We start from the raw sequence: 23,095 nt of genomic DNA on the forward strand, positions 1-23,095 counted from the left end.
AAAAGTCTATTTTGTCTTACATTATTATAGCTGCCCAGCTCTTTTTTGGTTACTGTTTGTATGGAATACCTTTTTCCAGCCTTTCACTTTCAACTGATCTGTATCCTTGAGTTTAAGTTGAGTCTCTTGTAGACAGCATATGGATGGACCACATTTTTTTATCCATTCTACCAAACTGTGTCTTTTGTTTGGGGAGTTTAATCCATTAACTTCAGTGTTGTTATTGATAAGACAGTACTTACTTCAACCATTTTATTCTTTGGCTTTTACATAGCATATTTTATTTTTGTCTCTCTATTTATCCATTCGGATACTTTTACTGATAATCTTCATTTCTATACTCTCCTTCAAGTCTTTCTCTCTGTCTTTTCTTTTCAGCCTGCAAGTAGGGCAGGACTCTTGTTAACAAACTCTCTCAGCTTCTGTTTTTCTGTGAATATTTTAAACTCTCCCTCACTTTTGAAGGGTAGTTTTTCCAGATAAAGAATTCTTGGCTGGCAGTTTTTCTCTTTTAGTACCTAAAATATATCACACCATTACTTTCTCACCTCCATGGTTTCTAATGAGAAATCAGCACGTATTCTTATTGCGGTACTCTGGAAAGTGAAGAATTGCTTTTCTCTTGCTGTTTTCAGAATTTTCTCTTTATCTTTGGCAATTGACAGTCATTAATATGTGTCTTGGAGTGTGTCTATTATGGTTTATTTTGTTTGGAGTACTTTGTAGTTCTCGGTTTTGTGTGCTTACGCCCTTCATAAGAGTTGGAAAATTTCTGGCCATTATTTCCTCAAATATTCTTTTGGCCCCCTTTCCCTTCTCTTCTGTTTCTGGGACACCCATGATGTGTATATATCTGTGCTTCATGTTCTCATTCAGTTCCCTGAGACCTTGTTCATATTTTTGCATTCTTTTCTCTGTCCTTTTATCTTTTTGATTTTGGATGTCCTATGTCTAGGTCACTGATCCTTTTTTTCTGCCTGTTCAAATCTGCTATCATATGCCTCTACTGTGCTTTTTATTTTGTCTGTTGTGCCTTTCGTTGCCATAAGTTATGTTATTTTTCTTTGCATGCTTTTGAATTCTTCTTTATGCTCACCTAGTTACTTCTTAATATCCATTATCTCTTTAGCTCTATTTACCTTCTTTTCCTTGAATTGGTTTAGGAGATTTGTTTGAACATCTTTGATTAGTTGTTCCAAATTGTGTCTCCTATAACTTTTTAATTTGTTCATTTGGGCCATTTCTTTCTGTTTTTTTTTTTTTTCAGTATGGCTTGTAATTTTTTGCTGGTATCTGGGCATCTGTTTATCTTGATGAGATTATTCTGAAGGTCATTTTTCCTTTCTTCTAAAGGATTTTGATGATTTGGTTCATTTTAAAGCTCTTCTTTGGCACTTGGTTGGTCAGTAATTCCTAGCCAAAACAGTGCCAGGGACTCATGCATGGGGGCAGACCAGTTCTAAAGGGAGAGGATTAGAAAAGTAGCTTTCCAAACTGCACTTTCCCAGCCTGCCCAGCAGATGGTGTTCTTCAGCAACCTGGGGCCCTACAAAGGTGGGGTATTTTTAGTTCTGTCTGCTCCCCTTCTAAGGTGGGTGGAAACATTGGTGCCATGGGCATTGCGGCTGCTTGTCCAGAAAAGGGAAAAGGCTGTGGGACCCAGAGGTCCACTTTCGCTGGCCAACTGTGCCACATCTCCCTCTGTTCTGGGGAAGAGGGCTTCCCTGGCTTTCCCATCCACAGCAGCGCACAGTGCAGGAACCGAGCTGAGCACAAGCTGCTTGCCTCCAGGGTGGGGGATGGGCACCAGAAGCCTTGTCCGGTGGAGTCACTCACTGCACTTTCTCTGTCTCTTCGTGCTGATCTTCCCTGAATGTTACACAGTATTCCCCTGGTCTCCCAAACCCCAGAACAGCTGCTTTGGATGGTTTCTCCCTGTCCTCTAGGTGTTTTTGGAAAAGCAGTGAGCTCTGCCTTATTCCACCATCTTTTCAGAAGTCCACCTAATGACTTAAATATTTTGTGTGGTAAAGGGATTGGCCTGAAATTAACTCTGGGATGGAAGTTACTTTTAAAATCATAGAGGAGAATGTCTGATTTAAATCTAAATAAAATCTACCTAATTTATTCTGTATTCATTCATCAAATAATTTAATTCACTGAGAAACACTTATATAAATGGCCACACATAATTTTGAGGGAATCCTTAAAATTTCATTTGTAAAATAGGACCTCTTTAGCCAGAGTAGCACAGAGCTTGAGTATAGTCTTCTTATTATTGACCTGCTTTTTAAAAATGTATTTGAAACCATAAGTAAACACTGGGGCATTAAGTAGACAGCGTGTGCAATGGGAGCAACACTTCTTTGATTTTGAAACTATGCACTTGATACAATCCTGTCTTCCAATTTCAGTTGTATCAATCTTCCCTTCCTTATCTACATTAAGAATCACTGATTTAACAAAACTTTTGCTAAAACCAGAAACTTAGCATTTGTAAAACATAAATTCTCTTTTCTGGGTTTTTTGTTTTCTTTAAGAGCTTGAAATGCAGTCTAGAAATTTAGGCATGAATACAAAGAAAGTCACCTTTCTCCTAACGATGCTAAAAAGACCAGGAATGGGAATGCCACCATTGGATTAATTACTAGTTTCTTCAGATGAATTTTCATTGTTTGCACTTTAAGCACATAGCATGTAGTTCTGTTAATTGGAAATTCAAACTTCAAGTTAAAGCATATTTAATTAGATATCATTTTGAAATCTGAAATCTAAAGCAAATAATTTCTTTATTCAGAAACAGTTCTTTTCATAATGAGATTCTTATTTCTTTTCATAATTTTATTTATATAGTATTGGATTCAAAATATATCCTTTCATTCCATTGTGTGGAGTTGCAGTGGAAGTAAGCACAGTCTAGAATAAATAATGCTGAAGAATTTTTGATAAAGGTTGTATCGGTATGAACTTGTGATATATTATACCGGGATAAAACCAAAGCTTAATTGGTTATGCGTAAGTTTTTAATATACATCAAATATTTAACTGCACAACCTACTCAAAGACCAGTGAAATCCAACTTTTAAAAAACAGATACATAGAACTGAATGGACACACAAAACTATTTGTCTCTTACTGTCTTTTGTTCTTGGGTTGTATTGTACCAAGAATATTTTTGTATAAAATTAATATAATATGCACAAGATGTGCCTGTTATGACCACCAGCTACTTTCTTTTCAAAAGGAAGCAACCTAGTTTGACCATTAAAATTGTCTTCTTACTCCATTATTATTAAGGAGTCAAGACAGAATAGTACAGTGGAAGAAGATTCTGAAGGTGATAATGATTCTGAAGAGTTTTATTATGGAGGACAGGTAAGCAAGACCTTATCTTTCAAATACACACTTTCAAAGTTAGCAATACCACATATGTCCTAGTAGAAATCTATGCCTAAGAGTTGAGATTTATTTATTATTGGTCATGGTTCTGTTATTAACTAGGAAATCTGCATAATTTATCTGTTTTTCATTTTCTACCTATTTTCAGAAATTTAAATTTCTGTGTAATTCATTTGTTAACGATAGTTATTCATTTAAATTGGAGTTGTTTTAATTTATTACAGAGATTTTGCAGATAGCATTTTATTATGCTTTTTGCTTTTGCATCTCTTGATCATATTGTGCTCAGTCAATATTTTGAAATAACAACACTTATAGCAAAAGCATAGATTGCCAGTTTTAAATAGATGATGATCAACCTTTACAAAAAATTGTTAGGTTCTAATTATTTTGCATTCTCCTTATTCTTTTAGTTGTGTTCATTGCCACCCCTTCCCATATATTAATATAAAATCTGTTGAAAATTATGTTATTAAACATATAATATGAAAATAGCATATCTGCAATGCATACATATTAAAGACCCCATCAGATTTTTCCAGGAAAATGTTAAAATTTAAAACTGAGCAATTGATTTTAGAGTCTGGCTCTATATGTCTTATTCTGTTTCCATCAACCTCTTGAATAAATATGCTTTGTTACGTAGATAGAATAATGGGAGGGCAATATGTTAAAGAGGGGCATTAAAGCCAAAGTTAGAATTATGCGAAAGATTGCAAGTAAATTTATTTAGTCAGAGTCAAGAATTAGTAATTTGTCAATTAAGCATATGCAAGGCAATAGAAATACTGAGGTAAATAAAATTAGATTTCTTTTCTCCAGGAATGCCTTTCTAGCAATGAGGTATTTTTCCTACTGAAATGATTCTTTTATCAATATAACACTTTAATATTTATGCAAAAGAATTCTTCCAGTTTTGCCTTCTGAGGGAAATAGATAATTGAGTGTCTCATTTGTTTACACAAATAACTCTTTCAGAGGGGAGACTTATATGCTTTCTTTCAGTCTGGGTATTAAGTCTAGAAGTTTTTCATATCATTTGCCAGACACTTATTTCACTGCTTTCACATTTGCATTTTATTTGTATCCAAATAGTTTCATTTTACCTTTTAAACATAATGAATTATTCTAGAGCTATGTGAACCTAGAAACTTTAATGAATATATATTGCTGAATTAACTATGTGTTTTTTTTTTGTTTTTTTTTTTTAAATGAAACTGACAGAGAAAATGTCCATAGCAGAACCCTCAGGGTGATGTGTCCAAGACAATGTTTGTGTTTTAATTCTTTTGATTCTCTTCACCCCTAAGTAATTTCTTAATCATCGCTTTTCATTAGGTGAACTATGATGGGGAACTACACAAGCACCCACAATTGGAAGCTGATTTGTCAGCAGTGAGAGAGATATATGGACCACATGCAGTTTCTCTCAGGTAAATAAATAACTTTGAACAATAAAATCAGAATAATTTGGTAAGCCATTGAAGGATTTTCTTTTGGAGTAATTAAAATGAAATTTTTCTTGGGCTTAATTATATTTGAAAGGGTTTGAGAGAGATTCTGTATTTCAATTTAAATAAAATAGCATATTTATGGCTATATATATATATTTGGTACATGTGGTTTAAGATTTCATTGATTACATTCAAGAAATTTTTATTTTGGAGCGTTCTATAAAATAATGTTAAGTATGGTCATAATTAATTTCTGTAATAGTTTTGCCAGCTGTGCCCATGCTGTTACTATAAATCAAGGCCACATCCATTTAAATGATAAAAGTAAATAATGCATATCCACTGGTGTCCAGATCACACTGTGATTTGTGATCTGGTGCTTAAGGAAAAAAAAAAGACAAATTTGTACAGTGTTTGAATTCTGCAGTTACTTAATATATTATTTGGTGTTAAACTGCTAGATCATTTTTTATTATTTTTAATCATCAGAAGACCCCACCACCCTTATTTTTATCTTACCTTTCTGTCCTTAATTTGAGAAAATCCTTACTGTTACCATACCAGCTTCCAGTAGTCAGATCTGATTATTTCAGATTTCTGTTTAGATTCTTAGAATGGTTCTTTGCCTACATGGTACTGTCCGAGGAAGCATGAAATTCAAGGCAACTCACAGCCTGACCTTGTTCTCTTTTACCTGCTCCATAGGCATCCAAACCGGAATTGTCCCTGCTCCCCATATGCACAGTATTCCCTCTTGACTGGGCATTTACACAAGCTGTTTTCTTGTTAAGGAATGCTTCTCTCACAAACCTGGTCTTAGTTTGCCTGGCTGCTATGACAAATAACCACACAGTGGGTTAGCTTAAACAATGGGAGTTTATTGACTCATGGTTTCAGAGGCTAGAAGATTTGTGGTTCCTCCTGGGGATGGTAATGTTCTGGCTGGCAGTCCTTGGGTTCTTTGGCTTTCCTGTCACATGACAATGATGTCTCCTTTTCATTCTGGATTCCATTGACTTCCAGCTTCCAACTCCTCCTTGTGATTTTCTTTCTAAAAGACCTCCAGTAATAGGACTAAGACCTATCTTGATTCAACTGGCCACACTTTACCTAAAAATAACATCTTCAAAGGTCCTATTTACAGTGAATCAACACCCACAGGAACAGGACTAAGATTGAGAACATGTATTTTCCTGGGATACATAGCTCAATCTACCATATCTTTGAGTGTTCAAGAACAACTCTAAAGGTCAGCTCTTCTCTGAGCCTTATTTGAATTTCCAATGCAGATTAGTTATTCTGCACTCTGGATTCCTATTGCATTTGGCTCTTATCTTGTTTATTATACTTCTCATGTCTTCTTGTAATTATTGGTTTACTTCTCCCCCTCTAGACTGTGAGTTCTGTGAATGCTGGGCAGCATTTTTTGTTGCTTGCTTTATTTTGTTTTCCTTTTCTTTTTAGTCCTTTTCCTGCTCCATTGGTGAGCATAGCATGAGCGTACATGAAATACAGGCTGGTGGGTTCTTGATTCTTTTCAGTGGCAGCCTCCATTAAAGAAAATGTTCATATTATCTGGTTGCAGTCTGCATATACAGATTTTGAGAGGGCAGACAAATACTTTTAATTGGGAAGTACAGCCCAGCTATAATTTATAATTGCCAAATGATTCATTTTAGTTGCAGAAACAGAAAACAAAAACTCACTGCCACCTATACCATAAATAAGCTGCGGTTGTGTACACCAGACCCTCTTTCTCCCACTCATGAAGGTATATCAGGCTGCAGTTGAGTGTGAGTGATGAAATTATAGTTGGAAAAGCAAACCTTTGAAATCTCCTAAGTTTTAGCAAATTAGCTATGATGATTTCACTGCAGACCTCTGGCATGGCTCCAGGGTAAAGAATATGATTCTTAAATAAATGATATGCAGTGAATAAATGAAAAAGGCATTAAGGATTTTCAATAAATAGTCCAAAACAACTATTAATAGTTTAACTTTACTTTTTTTTTTTTTAATTCAGTTTTATTGAAACATCTTCACATACCATACAATCATCCATGGTATACAATCAACTGTTCACAGTATGATCATATAGTTATGCATTCATCACCACAATCTATTTCTGAACATTTTCCTTACATTAGAAAGAATCAGAATAAGAATAAAGAATAAAAGTAAAAAAAGGACACCCAAACCATCCCCCCCATCTCACCCTATTTGTCATTTAGTTTTTGTCCTTGCTTTTCTACCCATCCATCCTCACACTAGACAAAGAGAGTGTGATCCACATGGCCTTCACAATTACACTGTCACCCCTTGTAATCTACATTATTATACGATCATCTTCAGGATTGGTAGTTTCAGGTATTTACTTCTAGGTATTCCAATACATTAAAACCTAAGAGGTGTTATCTATACAGTGCATAAGAATGTCCACCAGAGTGACCTCTCAACTCCATTTGAAATCTCTCAGCCACTGAAAGTATTTCGTTTCATTTCACATCCCCCTTTTGGTCAAGCAGATATTCTCAATCCCACGATGCTGGGTCCAGATTCGTCCCCGGGAGTCATATCCTGCATTGCCAGGGAGATTTACACCCCTGGGAGTCGGGTCCCACATGGGGGGAGGGCAGTGAGTTCACCTGCCGAGGTGGCTCAGTTAGAGAGAGAGAGGGCCACATCTGAGCAACAAAGAGGTACTCAGGGGGAGACTCTTAGGCACAATTATATGCAAGTTTAGCCTCTCCTTTGCAGTAACAAGCCCCACAAGGGCAAGTCCCATGATAGAGGGTTCGGTACATCAAACCGCCAGTCCCAATGTTTGTGACAACATCAGCATCAGACCAGGTGAGGAAGTCCAACACTTCTTCTAACTTTACTTTTAATTTTAAATACGTATTTTGACAGCATATAATTGGACTTCTTCCCATTTGAAATGCATATTTTTGTTTAAAGGATTATCTTACCATATGTTGTTTGCTTTTATGGTTAAAGATTTTTTATCACATATTTTTCATGCTCTCATAGATACATGGATTTTTTTTGTTTCTTCAGAAATAATTTATTAAACACCTATTATTTTCTATCATTAAAAATTATTGATAATTATCATCTGCTGAAATTATAGAAATATTTAGAATTTCATTCAAATGAATTATCTAAATTATACATGGTTTTGATTTTTTTCCCTTGCCTACTTTGTGTATAACAGTTTTGATCCAATTTAAATCTCAATGAATGCAAATCAGATTGTTCCTGTTCTAGATTTTCTCTAGCTAAAAAGGATGTTTCCAGAATCAATAACTTTCCAGAAGTCTCATGGTATAAAGGTAAATCACAGTAGGACTAGTATGATTTGCTTAAAATACATAAGGAAGAATTTACTGTCTAGTCAAATACTGAGTCTTAGACACATGGGAAAAAGCCTTAGGTGTTAGAATCATCTTCCTTGCTAAAGTTCTAAGGCTATTGAAAACAGGCTGTTCTAATTAGCTGTTATTTTCCTTAATTGAGGCTTATAAGGACTTAATGGAGTTTGAAGAGCAAAAGTACTTCAATGTGCACAATAGGCTATTTGGTGTTTTGTTTTTTTTTTTCCTATGTGACATCTAATGAGAAAGGTGGCTAACCACATCTAAGTTTTCTGTAAGAGGTGGAAATAACTGAGATTGCCTGGATCAAAGCAAAAACACTGTGTGAAGTAGGTTGAAACAGGGTATAGTAAAAGTGATTGATTGATTATGGAAAAGTTTAAGTAGGTAATAGCAACTGTACCTGGATGTGCCATCCCAAAGTCTGCTATGGATGTGTTGAAATGTACATCTAAACATTGATAATTCTGACCCATAGGCTATTCCAGTAGGAGATAAGTTCAATATTTGGAGGACATGATTAAATTCTATGGTCAGTCGGAGTATGTTTCATCTGAATCATGCAACAAATGAGCATGTTTTAGGTTTTTCATTGTAACTACTATAGTCATGTGTTTATGTAGAAATATCAATTAGTGTCACCTGTAAACATTTCGAGACTGGTGTTTTTGGAAAGGTAGGAATTTTACAGGTCACAAAATTTTCATTTGGTTAGGAAAGAAATGATTCTAATAATTTCCTTGTGAAAGTTATCTGTCCCATATAAAACATTCTTTCCTTTATGATCATACCATTTTTGAGTTTTAAAATTTAAGCCATATGAGTAATATTCTAGCCTTTTTATTGTGACTAATGCTTAGTGTAGCCTGGGAGATCCCAAGATTGTGGCCCCTCTGCATTTCAATCATTTTTTTTTTTGATGGACAATTTTAATAATGCCTTTCGGAGTTGTTATTTTGGAGGACAAGGGCATGTTGAAGATTCTGGGTGATTTGAAGAGGTTATAGTACTACATTTGTGCCCATTATCCGAACACGTATCTCCAAAAAAAAAAAAAAAAAAAAAAAAAAAACGAAAGGGGGAAAAAGCCACACAAATCAGGATGGTCCTATTTGATTTCTCTGGATTTCTGGATTTCCATTCATGGTGTCCAAACAAGACTACTTTATGAATCTTCTGGTTCTCTTCTGGGCATGTGGTAAGATTATATTTTCCTGCCCCATTTAATGTCAGGCATGGTCACACACCTAGTTTTGGCCAGTGACATTCTGAGTAAACATGCTAGCAGTTCATTGGTTCCTATGACTCAACCTCCATCATCCTGGGGTGCAACTCCCCACCACTCCAAATCAATCATGGAGCATGAGAGAGAAATAAATCCTTTTTTTGTATTAAGCCACTGAGATTTCGAGGATACTTTTCACCACCACGTAACTTGGCTTACTATGAAGTATATCATTCATCAAAAGAAGATCTCAGACTGGATATTTGTAACATCTTTTCTGGCCTATTGATTCTCCATTCAGCCTCCAGAGCCCAGGAAAAAAACAATCTGACCTTCAAATTCAGGGAAAAGTGTTAACAGGAAGACATAGAAGAAAGAAACAAAGGGGAGAGTATTTTTCCAAAAACACTGGAGCATAATCTAGACGGAACTTCAGATGCCTAAACCTCAGATCCCTGCTCGGAAAGCCTGAACTTCATTCAAACAAAACCAAGGGCTGTTAAGCTGAGATTTAGCAACTGTTTCTACTGTTCATCTTATGTACCATTATTACATATGGGCTTCCTTTTGTATATGTATATAATTTTTAAATTCTTCCTCAGCCTGGTTTTCCTATAAATAAATTTATAGCTACTTTGGACACAGTCTTTCAAATGCTTTAATCTGACCAGATTTCCAACTGACTACAGAGTTTACATATTTTTTGGCTCATTTGCAAACATCTCTCCCAAAGTGAGCAAAATACACAAATTGAATAGACATTTAGAGATAGACATGCAAGCTTCTGAGTTTCAGATGTCACAGGAAGGTGTATGTTTCTTCACAAAATATACTTTCTTCTCAAAATACAATTAACCAGTTGTGGAAAGCAGAAATAATTAAATAGCAATAATGGTTCATTATTCTAGAATAATTTCTAGAATAACAGAGTCAAAAAAAATAGCATAACTATATTTAGGGTTCTTATTAGGCATTGCTTAATTTTTGTTTTTAAAGGTTATACCAATTTATAATCACACTAGCCAGGTTATGAAAATAAATAAAAATTTCATCAAAATTTTTAGTAATGCATAAATTGTCATCATATCAATGTGGTATAGTTTAAATATTTCCTTATTATCTATCATTCACTATATTTCCAGGTTTACCTTCTAAGTAAAAGTTTGTACTTATTTGTTATTATTTTCTTAGATTTAACTCCTACAAATGGAATAATTGCAGTCAAGATATATGCCCATCTATACTCTAAACCGGCATATTTTACCTTGATGATTACAGAAAGGATAATGTGTTTTATTTAAAATATGCTTCCCTTATTAACTTGTCTCATTTTTCACAATGTATTACCCTTTCTCCTTTTCATCAATTCCAAACTCTTTTGAGTGCCTCTTTGTCTTAGTCATTGTTTCTTGTGAAATCCAGCTTCTGACTTTACATCCCCCTGGGACTTCCCTTGGCCACCCTTAGTAATCTGTTCTCATTATTGAATTTAGTGACTCCTTTTTATGAACATGCCTAACAATAGGTAGTTTTCCATTTGTGTTTCTGCAGTACACCCTTGTTTCAGGTCACCAAATTATGACCTCTCGGATGTGGGACCAGTTTTTGAACAGCCTGCAAGCTAAGAACAGTTCTTGGTCTTTAAAAGAGTTGTAATAAAACAAAGAATATGTGACAGATACTGTATGTAGCCTGAAAAACCTGAAGTGTTTACTGTTGAACAGAAAAACTGCCAAATCCGGAACTAGAGGAAAGAAAGAAATGGTCTATTTGCTTGGTTCTTATTCTGATCATACTTTCTGCATAATTTCATATCTAAATTTGCCTATCATTTTATCTATTCTGAATAGCACAGATGTTTTGATGTTTGTGTTTTTTTAAAAAAAGAATTTCTGTGCGAATAATTTTATTCCCTTTTCTTCATGTAACCTATTAAAATGTTACCATAAAAATATAAAAAAGTACAATTTCATAAACAATGAAAATGTGCTCAGTATTTTGATACATTTTTTAGGCAAGAATGGAGAAAGCAGAGAAGCTAAGTTATTATAATCTAACTTTATCATAGATTTAGAAGGGCTAAAAGATCTCCTAGATTATTTTATTCATCAAATTACATAAAACCTTTCAATCATTAACAATTTATTCTCCGAACCCTACAAAAATGCCACAATTAATATTATATTAATGTTATTTGAATATATAATACACAGATATTTTTGAGTACTTACTATGTGCCATTTACTATACTTTATATGATATTGGAGATAGACCTGGATTCAATGTCTGACTTCCCCACTGACTTCTTATCTCCCCTTTGGCAAGGTGTTTCACTGTCCTAAACCTCAGTTTCCATATCTGCAATATGATGAGAAGTTGATGGAAGCATTCAGTAATGTTTAACCTGTCTTACAACACAAAGTGAAACTTGACTGAATAGTGATCTGGTCAAGTACTTGCAAAAATAAGTAGGATGCACATATTCAAATTCTGGCTGTGCTCCAGTGTGATGAGGAATAAGTTACTTTATGACTCTGAGATTCAGATTTTGCATATATGAAATGGAGATTGCAGTAGTACCTATATTGTTTTGTGCATATTAACACATGTATGTAAAATCCTTAGAACAATTTTGACACATAATTGCTCAGTAAATATTGTTAATTACCTTTTAGCGTATAGTTTTATCCTTGAACTATGTATAGACTCTTTAACTTTAGTATTTTACAAAAGCATCAAGTGTGTGTGTATGTACATTTGTTTTTTGTGGCTTTATAAAGCCTTAATGTGAAACATGCTATAGTTATTTATTTTAATTTTGATAGATCAGAATTTTGAAAGATCAGAATTTTAGAGCTGCCTATTAAAACACAGTGACAGTTGGCATAACACCAGGATAAGTTTCACAGCCACTGAACTTATTTACCTTGGGAAGAAAATTAATGCACACATTGTTGTCGCTAAAAATCATGCCCAACCCTTTTATCAAGTCAGAAATTTCTTCCTTGCCCTTGGAATCAGCTCTTCATGCTCAGAGAGTGTAGCAAAAACAGATAAATCACATGGGAAGATTGTTTAATTTGCAGCAGAGCATTGGGAATGTTTGAAACTATGAACCAAACAATTCCTGGATTTGTGTATGTGTATCCATGTACATAAAGATAGATTTCTATGTGGTTTAAAGTAGGTTGCAGAAGACAACAGTTCAACTAGATTGGGTCAGTTAATTCATGTCCACATGATTCTCAGGGATGAGAATTAGGGATTGAGTTTTTGAATTAAAATAATCAAGCACATACTATCTTTAAAAGAAAATGTAAACATCATTAATGGAAAATGTAAACATTAATGTTACTCTTTACTTTCAGGGAATATGGAGCCATTGATGATGTAGATATTGATCTACATATTGATGTTAGCTTTCTTGATGTAAGTATCAATTTATGTAATGTAATTGGCACATTTAAAATACATGTATTTTTATTCTTGGAAGAAATTTAATTTTCTGTTTTCTTATCATACTATTAGTTGTGTATTGACTTTGTTAACATGATTTATGAAGAAATGCTCTGCCTGGCCAAAGAAGCAGGGGTTATATATATTTTTTTCTGTTGCCTTGACTCTTTTAATATATCTTGAAATTTGTGGGCTCTTATTATAGAACACCATTATTGCTTAAGCTTTCACTTTTAATTTTCATGCATAGAATTCAAATTAATCAATTTGGCCTTCTTTTCACAAAACAGTGAGTTTTGAGATCATCTATAGGCCTTCTTGGTTTATGCATTTTTTTCTTCAAAATGTTGTCTTCAAAGAGTTTTTTTCTAAAATTTTGAAAAATAATCAAAGATTCAACTGGAGTATCACTAATTAGTCTTTTAAATACATTTGTACAGGAGGAGATTGCTGTGGCTTGGGAAGTAATTCGAACAGAACCTATAATTGTCCGACTACACTGTTCACTTACACAGTATTTAAATGGCCCAGGTTAGTTTTATTTCTGTTTATTAATTTGAATATTAATTAGTTGTGCACCAAGCAGTAAGCAAAACGAGTGTTCATTGGTAATTCTGAGCAGAAACACAGCTCTCTTGATAATGGAAGATAAATATGCTTGCATCCTAAGAAGCCTAGTTTATCACAATTTATCTTATGGAGAAAAGAAACATAACATTTAGTTTTATAGATTTTCAGAAATTGACAAGTTGCTGTGAAACAAACAGTAAAATCTAAGAGTACTTGCAAATAGTAGGAGCTATTTTGGGTTCACCTTAGATTTAATTACTTATCTCCTGATTTGGAGATTTATTTTAATGTTTATTTATCACACCTTTGATTACTAATGGATTTAGTTTACATAAATGCATCATATTTCTGTTTTAGAAAATGGAGTTCATAATATTATTTTTGTTTTCTAAATCCTGATGGGAAATGTTGCTGTGTTTTTGGCTGATGGTTGCTTACCTCAAAGAAAGCTATTGTGAATCTTTCCAAATATTACTGCAATAAAATTTTGTTCCAGAGTACAAAACACATGCACATAGAACTAGGACTGCATCTCCTCATATTGTTTTATCTACTGCTATGTAACAAACCACCTCAAAACCTAGTGGCTGAAAGCAACTGTCTTGTTCTCTCATTCTTTGGCTCAATGGGGCAGTTCTTGCTTGGGATTTCCCATGAAAGTCAGATAGTGACTGGAGCTGAGATCACTTAAAGGCTCCGCCAGGGTGATGATCAAGGTGCTTGGACTTTCACTTGGCTAGCATTTGATGTAGTTGTCACCTGGGAGCTCAGCTAGGGCTGTTTATTGGCATTGCCTGCCTTACACACAGCTTCTGCATGTGATTTAGGCTTCTCGTGGCGTGGAGGCTGGGTTCCAAAAGCAAGTGTTAACAAAAGTCAGGGAGTGGAGGCTACCTGGAAACAGACACAGTGAATCTTCCACTGTATTCTAGTGATGAAAGCAGTCGAATAGCCCACCCAGGAAAAAGAGACAGAGACCTAGACAGCACATCTTTAATCTGCTACACTTACTTGACTATAGTCTCTGCAAGTTTTTCTTGAGGCATATCAAGCAATGTAATACATCTACTATTAGTTTTCATATTTTAAAAAGTATCTGATTTCAATTTTATGAATTATATAGGAAAACCTCTCATTTTGAAACTATTTCTATGGTGAGTAACCTGATTCTATTTCACTATAATACATTCTATTTAAATTAAATAATCAACTCAATATAAATAACCTACTAACCCGTGTGATTTAGTGCTAGACAAGGAAAAAATAATTGTTAAGTATATTTATTCTGATTATCTAAGATATTTAGAATTGTAATAAAGAAGAAAAATTAAAATTTCTCATTATCCTTCCACACTGGGAAAATTGTAAAGTTTTTGGTGCTATTTCTTTTGTGTGTTTTCTGTCATACATGGTTTATTTTCATAAAGTTGACATTGAATTGTATAAATAGTTATGCACCTTGCATTTTTCATTTATTTTTTCATGAAATTTTATTCATTAAATATTCAAAAATGATCGATTTGTAATATCTGCATAATATTCTATCCTTTAAGTGTATGCATTTTTTGCTGTTTCCCTACATATTCTGCTATGTGACTACTTTTTTCCCTCACTTTGATAATTTGGAATGTGCCCATTCTATTTTATTCTGATGGTGATTAAAAAAAGAAAATGCTCATGTCTGAACTATTTCTTTTAGTTATTAGAGTTGAGAATGAAATTAGATCAGTTAGCTGCTACTCATCTCAACCCCATTTGTGTGAGATAAGAGTGGATCAATGCTTTTATGTTATCTTACCACTGTTACTAATTTTTTTATAAATTCTTGAAATTTAGATAAAGATTTTCCTCCCCTATACATTATCTTCTTAAAGAATTTTTTACATTTGCATGGTTTTATAAATATTTTAGCAATTATTTATATTTTAATGCATGCTTAAGTGATTTTGTACTTTAGTACCACTTCTATTATCTGAACTCATCCATTCTTAAATTCTTTTTTACCTTTTCCTCTTTCATTGAATGGAGAATATAGTTCCATCAACTCTATCTGTAGAAAAATTCACTGGAAGTTTCTCATATGGGAATGCCATTGTTCCAAATTTCTGATTTCTGATCCTTTTGCCGGTTTTCTTCTTTTTCTCTAATGCACTGGTTACGGAGGGGATTGTTTAAGAGTATTTACACACATTGCCACCTTTCTAGTAAATTCTTCAAATGCTTATTTTATTCTTCGAGAAAAATAGAGGAAAATTATTTTAATTTGCAATATTATGTAATATATTACTAAAACTAGATAAAACATTAATTAAAGGTAGATATAACTTATTATTCCAGAAGAAATACTTAGGTGTCATTCTAGTTTATGATTTAGGTTATTGTAAGTGAGTAAAATTGATGGAACATATTTGTTGAAGCCTGTTGTGCAATGTTTTTGAAGGTATCGATATTTATAGCAAAATGAACTTGCAAAGGATTATGAACAATTGAAGGGCAAGACTGACCTAGTTAGCAGTTCTCTTTTTTTTTTTAAATTAGAGAAATTGTAGGTTTACAGAAAAATCATGTAAAAAGTACAGCAATCCCAACTACGCCCTCCTCCATTAACACTTTGCATTAGTGTGGTACCTTTGTTACAATTGATGAAAGAGTATTATAATTGTAGCATTAACTATATTCCATAGTTTATTTGTGGTATATATTTTTCCCATATACCACCTTATTAACACCTTGCATTAGTGCAGAACATTTGTTACAGTTCATGAAAGAACATTTTTATAACTGTACCATTAACCGTAATCCATCATTTACAATAGGATTCACTGTGTTGTACTGTTCTATGTTTTGTCTTTTAATTTTTATTCTAGTAATGTATTTACTACCTAAAATTTCCCCCTACCCACATTCACAAATACAATTGTTAATTATACTCACAATGTTATACTACCATCACCATCATCCATTTCCAAACTTTACAATCAACCTACATAGAAATTCAGTATAAATTAAGCGTTAACACCCCATCTCTACCCCCAACCCAGCCCCTGGTAACTGTATTCTAGATTCTAATTCTATGAGTTTTCTTTTCTAATTATTTCATATTACTGAGATCATACAGTATTTATTCTTTTGTTTATTTCACTCAACATAATGTTTTCAGGGTTCATTTATGTTGTCACATGAACCAGAACTTTATTCTTTTTAATACTGAAGAATATTTCATCACAGCTGTATGCCACACTTGACACTTGGTTCATCCATTCATCATTGATGAACAACTTGGGTTACTTCGATCTTTTGGCAATTTTGAATAATGCTGCTATGAACATCAGTGTGCAAATATCTGTTCATGTCCCTGCATTCAGTTATTTTGGGTACATAGCTAGTAGAGGGATTTCCTGGTCATGTGGTAAGTCTATCTTTAGCTTTCTGAGGAACTGCCCAACTGTCTTTCACAGTGGCTGCCCCATTTTACATTGCCACCAGCAATAAAGAGTGTTCCTATTTCTTCATATCATTTCCAACACTTGTAATTGTTTTTTATTTTTATTTTTTTATTTTTATTTATTTATTTTTTTTATTTTGAAATAATTCAAAGTTATATGAACAGTTGCAAAAACAATACTAGCCCCATACACAGAATTCCATAATACCCTGACCCCCCTCCCGCGGTAGCTCAATCCACCAACTTTAAGTTGCTGTCACATTACTATTTCTTTCCCTCCCTCCCTATCATCCATCATCTATTGCTTTGTCATCTGAACATGTGAGAATTAGCTGCACACATCCTTGAGCATTCACTATAATTCACGTATACACTTCCCATGAACAAGAACATTCTTTCATGCAATCCCATTGAGCGCAGCTAAGAGGTACAATAGATTCAACAATGATAAAAAGCTTACATTCTATATTTCCTTTTCCTTATGTCTCAACTGTGTCCCTTTGAGCCACCTGTCCTCTATCCTCCTGTCCCATGCAAGTTCATCCTTAGTATTCAATTGTCATCTAGTTAGACTGACATTTTTTTTTTTTTTTCCAGTTGTGGAAGCATATATACAGCCTAAATCTTCCCATTTCACTCCCTCCCTAGCCTTTCATTAGTGGGATTAATCACGTTTAGAATGTTGTAATGCTCTTTCCCACCATCCATTACTAGAAATTTCCCTTCACCTCAAACAGCAACCCTACACTCATTTCTTAACTCCCCATTGCCCCTTCCCCCATTTCTCTTAACCCAAACTCTACTTTTCGTCTCTATGGTTATATTCTCTGATAATTTCTTTGTGTTTACTGTGGGGCTTAAAATTAACCTCTTAAATCCATACCAATCTTGTTTTCCTTTGATACCACCTTCACTTCAATAGGACACATAAACTATGTTCCTATACTCCTTCATCCCCCTACCTTTATATAGTTGTCTAAAATTACATATTTTACATTGAGTTCAAAACCACTGATTTGTCCTTAGAGTTTGTGTATTTTATGCCATGTAGGAAGTAACTAGTGGAATTACAGTTCAAAAATTATTCACTTCTATTTTTATTCCATTGTGGTTGGAGAATGTGCTTTGAGTATATTCAATGTATTTTTTAAATTTCTTGAGGCTTGCTTTATGCCCCAGCTTATGGTCCCTTCTCGAGAAAGATCTGTGGTCACTAGAGAAAAGTGAGTGTCCTGGTGATTTGGGGTATAAGATACTATATATGTCTGTTAAAATTCTCTATATCTCTTTCTCCTTTTCCTGTCTCTCCTCAAGCAGGGCTCCCCTCAGAATCTGAAGTAGGGCAGGTCTTTCATTGGCAAAGTTTCTCAGCATTTGTTTGTCTGTGAAAAATTTAAGCTCTCCCTCAAATTTGAAAGAGAGTTTTGCTGGATAAAGTATTCTTGGTTGGAAATTTTTCTCTCTCAGAATTTTAAATATGTTATGCCACTGCCTTCTCGCCTCCATGGTTGCTGCTGAGTAGTCACTACTTAGTCTTATGTTGTTTCCTTTGTATGTGGTGAATTGCTTTTCTCTTGCTGCTCTCAGAACTTGCTCCTTCTCTTCAGTATTTGACAGTCTGATCAGAATATGTCTTGGAGTGGGTTTATTTGGATTTATTCTATTTGGAGTTTGCTGGGCATTTATGCTTTGTGTATTTATATTGTATAGAAGGTAGGGGAAGTTTTCCCCAACAATTTCTTTGAATACTCTTTCTAGACCTTTACCCTTCTCTTCCCCTTCTGGGACACCAATAAGTCTTAAGTTTGGATGTTTTATTTTATCTATCATATCCCTGAGATCCATTTCGATTTTTTTTATTTTTTTCTCCATTCTTTCTTTTGTTCTTTCATTTTCTGTTCTGTGGGCTTCTAGGACACTGAGATGTTGTTTGGCTTCCTCTAGTCTTGTATTGTGAATACCCAGAGTCTTAAATTTGGCCAACAGTTTCTTTTATTTCCATAAGATCTTCTATTTTTTTAGTTACTCTTGCTATGTCTTCTTTATGTTCTTCTAGGGTCTTCTTTATGTAGCTTATATCTTGGGCCATGATCTTCTTGATGTCCTTTAAATCCTTTGCCATGTTTTCATTCCTAGATTGTAGATCTTTGATTAATTTTGCGAGGTATACTGTATCTTCCGATATTTTGGTTTGTGTGTTTGGAGTTGGATTCTCCATATCTTCTGGTTTTATCATATGCACTAAGATTTTCTGTTATTTTTGGCCTCTTGGCATTTGTTTTGCTTGATAGGGCTCTTTGAAGTTGTAAAGAAAAAGGGATATCGATCTAATTTTTCAGGAACACAGTTTGTTGACGTACACTTTCTCTAACTAACCAGCAGATGCTGTCTGTGAGTCACCTATATCCCTTGAGTAGGTTCTCAACCTTTTTTCCACATTGTGTGGGGAAATGATTCTTGTGGGTTCAGTTGGAGAACTCAGTCTGGGTGCATTGCTGGAGCTGGCCGCCCTGAATGTGGGGTGTGTGTACAGGTAGCCAGGGAGGAAGGGCAGTTCTAATGTTCAAATCCCCCAGGATCCCAGAGATTCAAGGCTGCCCCAAGAGTCTAAGCCTTCATTTCAGTTCAGCCCCAGCCTCTCTCTTTCGCTGATCCATAAACCACTGGACTTGGCGTAGTGTCCCTGGGTTCTCTGAGCAGATCCCCCCTCCCAGCCTTGCTCCTCCAGTAGCTTACCCAAGGGAAAGCTGTGCTACGTCATCAGTGCATGCCGTCCCACAAGGGAAGCCCCGGGCCACCGGGCCGTGCAGCGGCGCACTCCCAACCCGAAGCAAAGATGGCCGAGTGGGGCGTCTCAGCCCCCTCCTCCTCACACAGTTCCTCCTTCCCAGCTCTGGGACAACTGGCAGGGCTTTGGACTGTGGGCATGGCCCTGGGCAGGAGTTTATCCAGCCCTCCGGGGGGCCAGCTGCGAGCCGCGGGGTTTCTTTCTGCTTCTGGTTCTCCCCTCCATTCCCCCGAACCCAAGGGTATCTGCTGCGGGCTATCCTCCTGGCCAGACAGCAAGAGGCCGGCCCAGCCCCCTCTTGCTGTGTTTTACTGGGTGGTTCCCACAATTGCTACTGGAGCTGCTCCTCTTTATTTTTTTTTTTTTTAAACAGCCAGCTGGTCTCCATACGCTGAACCCTGGCTTCCCTAGCCCGCCGCGCAGCTGCGGGTCTTCTAGCCAGCTTACTCACTCGTTTCAGAATGCAGACTCCCAGTTTCACCAAGTATACAGCCCCTCTGGAGCTAGGAGCCCTCATCCAGTTGGCGCATCGCTGTAACCAGTATTCTAGGTCACTTTCTGGTTTTTAGCTAGTGTTTTTCACGGAGGCGTTTTTTTCCACCCTGTCTCAGCTAGCTGCCATCTTAGTTCCTCCTGTAATTGTTTTTTTAAGTAGTAGCCATCCCAGTGGTTATCCTATTGTGGCTTTGATTGCATTTCCATAATAGTTAATTATATTTAACATGTTTTCATGTGTTTTTTAGCCATTTGTATTTCCTCTTTGGAGAGTGTCTATTCAGGTCTTTAGCCTGTTTTTAAAATTGGGTTGTTTGAACATTTGTTACAGTTCATGAAAGAACATTTTTATAATTTTATTGTTGAGTTGTAGGATTTATTTATATATTCTGTATATTAAAACTTTATCAGATAAGTGATTTCCAAGTGTTTTCTCCCATTGGGTAGGTTGTCTTTTCATTTTTGCGATCAAGTCCTTTGACACACAAAAGTTTTTTAATTTTGGTGAGGTCCCGTTTGTCTTTTTTCTTTCATTGCTTGGGCTTTGGGTGTCAAGTCTGAGAAACTATTGCCTAACACAAGATCCAAAGATGCTTCTGTACATTCTCTTCTAGGAGTTTTATAGTCCTGGTTCTTATATTTAGATCTTTGATCCATTTGGGGTTAATTTTTGTATATGGTATGAGATAGGGGTCCTCCTTCATTCTTTTCTGTATGAACAGCCAGTTTTCCCCACACCCTTTGTTGAAGAGATTATTCTTTCCCACTTGAGTGGACTTGGCAGCCTTGTCAGAAAAATCATTTGGCCATAGATGTGAGGGTCTATTTCTGAACTCAGTTCAGTTCCATTGGTCTGTATATCTATCCTTGTGCCAGTATCATGCTGTTTTGATCACTGTAGCTACAGTTGTTCCTAGTATCCACTTATGATCCTTTTTATTTCTGTGGGGTCAATAGTAATGTCCTCCTCTCATTTCTGATTTTATTTATTTGTGTCTTCTCTCCCCTTTTTTTTTTCCTCAGTCTAACTAAGGGTTTTTCAGTTTTATTGATCTTTCAAAGATTTTGTTAATGCTCTCTACTGTTCTTTCATCCTCAATTTAATTTATTTCTGCTCTAATATTTGTTATTTCTTTCCTTCTGCTTGCTTTGGGATTAAGTTTGCTGTTCTTTTTCTAGTTCCTCCAGGTGTGCAGTTAGGCCTTTGATATTAGCTCTTTTTTCATTTTTAATGTAAGCATTTAGGGCTATAAATGTCCCTCTCAGCACTGCCTTCACTGCATCCCATAAGTTCTGATATGTTGTGTTCTCATTTTCCTTCATCTTAAGATATTTACTGATTTCCCTTGTAATTTTTTCTGTGACCGCTGGTTGTTCACGAGTGTGTTATTTAACCTCCGTATATTTGTGGATTTTCCTGTTCTCTTCCTGTTACTGATTTCTGCCTTAACTCCACTATGATCAGAGAAGATGTTTGGTATAATTTCAGTCTTTTTATATTTATTGAGGCTTGTTTTGGTATCCAACATGGTCTATCCTGGAGAATGATCCATGTGCACTTATGAGAATGTATATCCTACTATTTTGGAGTATATCTGCAGATCTCTGTTAGGTCTAGTTCATTTATCATATTATTCAAGTTCTCTGTTTCCTTATTGATCTTCTCTCTAGTTGTTCTATCTACTGATGACAGTGGTGCATTGAAGCCTCCAACTATTATTGTAGAGGTGTCTATTTCTCCCTTCAGTCTTGATAGCATTTGCTTCATGTATTTTAGGGCACAGGTAAGGTATATAAATATTTATGATTGTTATTTATTTTTGCTGGATTGGCTCTTTTATATATACACACACACACACACACACACACACACACACACACACACACACACACATACACACTTCTTTGTCTCTTTTAATAGCTTTTGACTTAAAGTTGAGTTTGTCCAATATTAGTATAGCTGCTTGAGCTCTTTTTTGGTTACTATTTGCAAAGAGTATATTTTTCTATCCTTTCATTTTCAACCTATTTGTGTCTTTGAGTCTAAGATGAGTCTCTTGTAAACAACATATAGCTGGTTCATGCTTTTTTATCCCTTCTATCAGTCTGTCTTTTAATTGGGGAGTTTATTACATTAACATTCAGTTTTATTACTGTAAAGGAAATACTTAATATAGCCAGTTTGTCTTTTGGTTTTTATATGCCATATCATTTTTTTTTTTTGCTCTTTTTTTTTATTGCAACCTCCCATTCTGTATAGTTGTTCTTTTGTGATGTATCTGACTGATCCCTTTCTCATTTCTTTTTCTGTGTATTTTTAAAATACACTCTTTGTGGTTACCCTGGGGTTAACACTATATAACCACATCTATAACTTACTGGTTTGAAAAGATACCAGTTAGCTTCAATAGCATGCACATTCTCTGCTCCCAGGTTGCCTCTTTATATTTTGCATATATATATATAAATGTGCCTTTTCTTTTTTCAATTGTATTCTGCCTCTTATAGGAATTACAAAGTAGAGTTTTATATTGAAGATATAGTACTATTGGGTTTTACATTTACCCTTTTGGTTACCTTTACTGAAGATCCTTTCTTCACACTACTCCAGGCCACTCTTCTCTTGTCTTTTCCTTTCAATCTGCAGAACTACCTTTAGTAGTGAGGCTTGTCTTTTGTTGATGAACTTTCTCAGTTTCTGTTTATCTGTGAATATTTTAAACTCTCCCTCATTTTTGAAAGACAGTTTTACCTAGTAAAGAATTTTTGGCTGTTAGTTTTTCTCTTTCAGTATATATATATCATAAATATACATTTAAATATATCATACCATGCCTTCTCACCTCCATGGTTGCTGATGAGAAATTGAACTTAGTCTTATTGAGGTTC

General features: G+C 35.1%; 1 protein-coding gene across 1 annotated transcript in view; it reads left to right on the plus strand.

Moving 5' to 3' along the window:
- PARP8 (poly(ADP-ribose) polymerase family member 8) overlaps window positions 1-23,095 on the plus strand; it is a 215,756-nt gene that overhangs the window by 117,182 nt on the left and 75,479 nt on the right. Inside the window, exons 7-10 of the mRNA XM_037799282.1 lie at window positions 3,298-3,375; window positions 4,738-4,832; window positions 12,821-12,881; window positions 13,349-13,439. Coding sequence (XP_037655210.1) covers window positions 3,298-3,375; window positions 4,738-4,832; window positions 12,821-12,881; window positions 13,349-13,439 — 325 coding nt within the window. The remainder of the gene's footprint in view (window positions 1-3,297; window positions 3,376-4,737; window positions 4,833-12,820; window positions 12,882-13,348; window positions 13,440-23,095) is intronic.

This window comes from Choloepus didactylus, chromosome 11 (genome assembly GCF_015220235.1).
Source record: "Choloepus didactylus isolate mChoDid1 chromosome 11, mChoDid1.pri, whole genome shotgun sequence".
Classification (NCBI taxonomy): domain Eukaryota; kingdom Metazoa; phylum Chordata; class Mammalia; order Pilosa; family Megalonychidae; genus Choloepus; species Choloepus didactylus.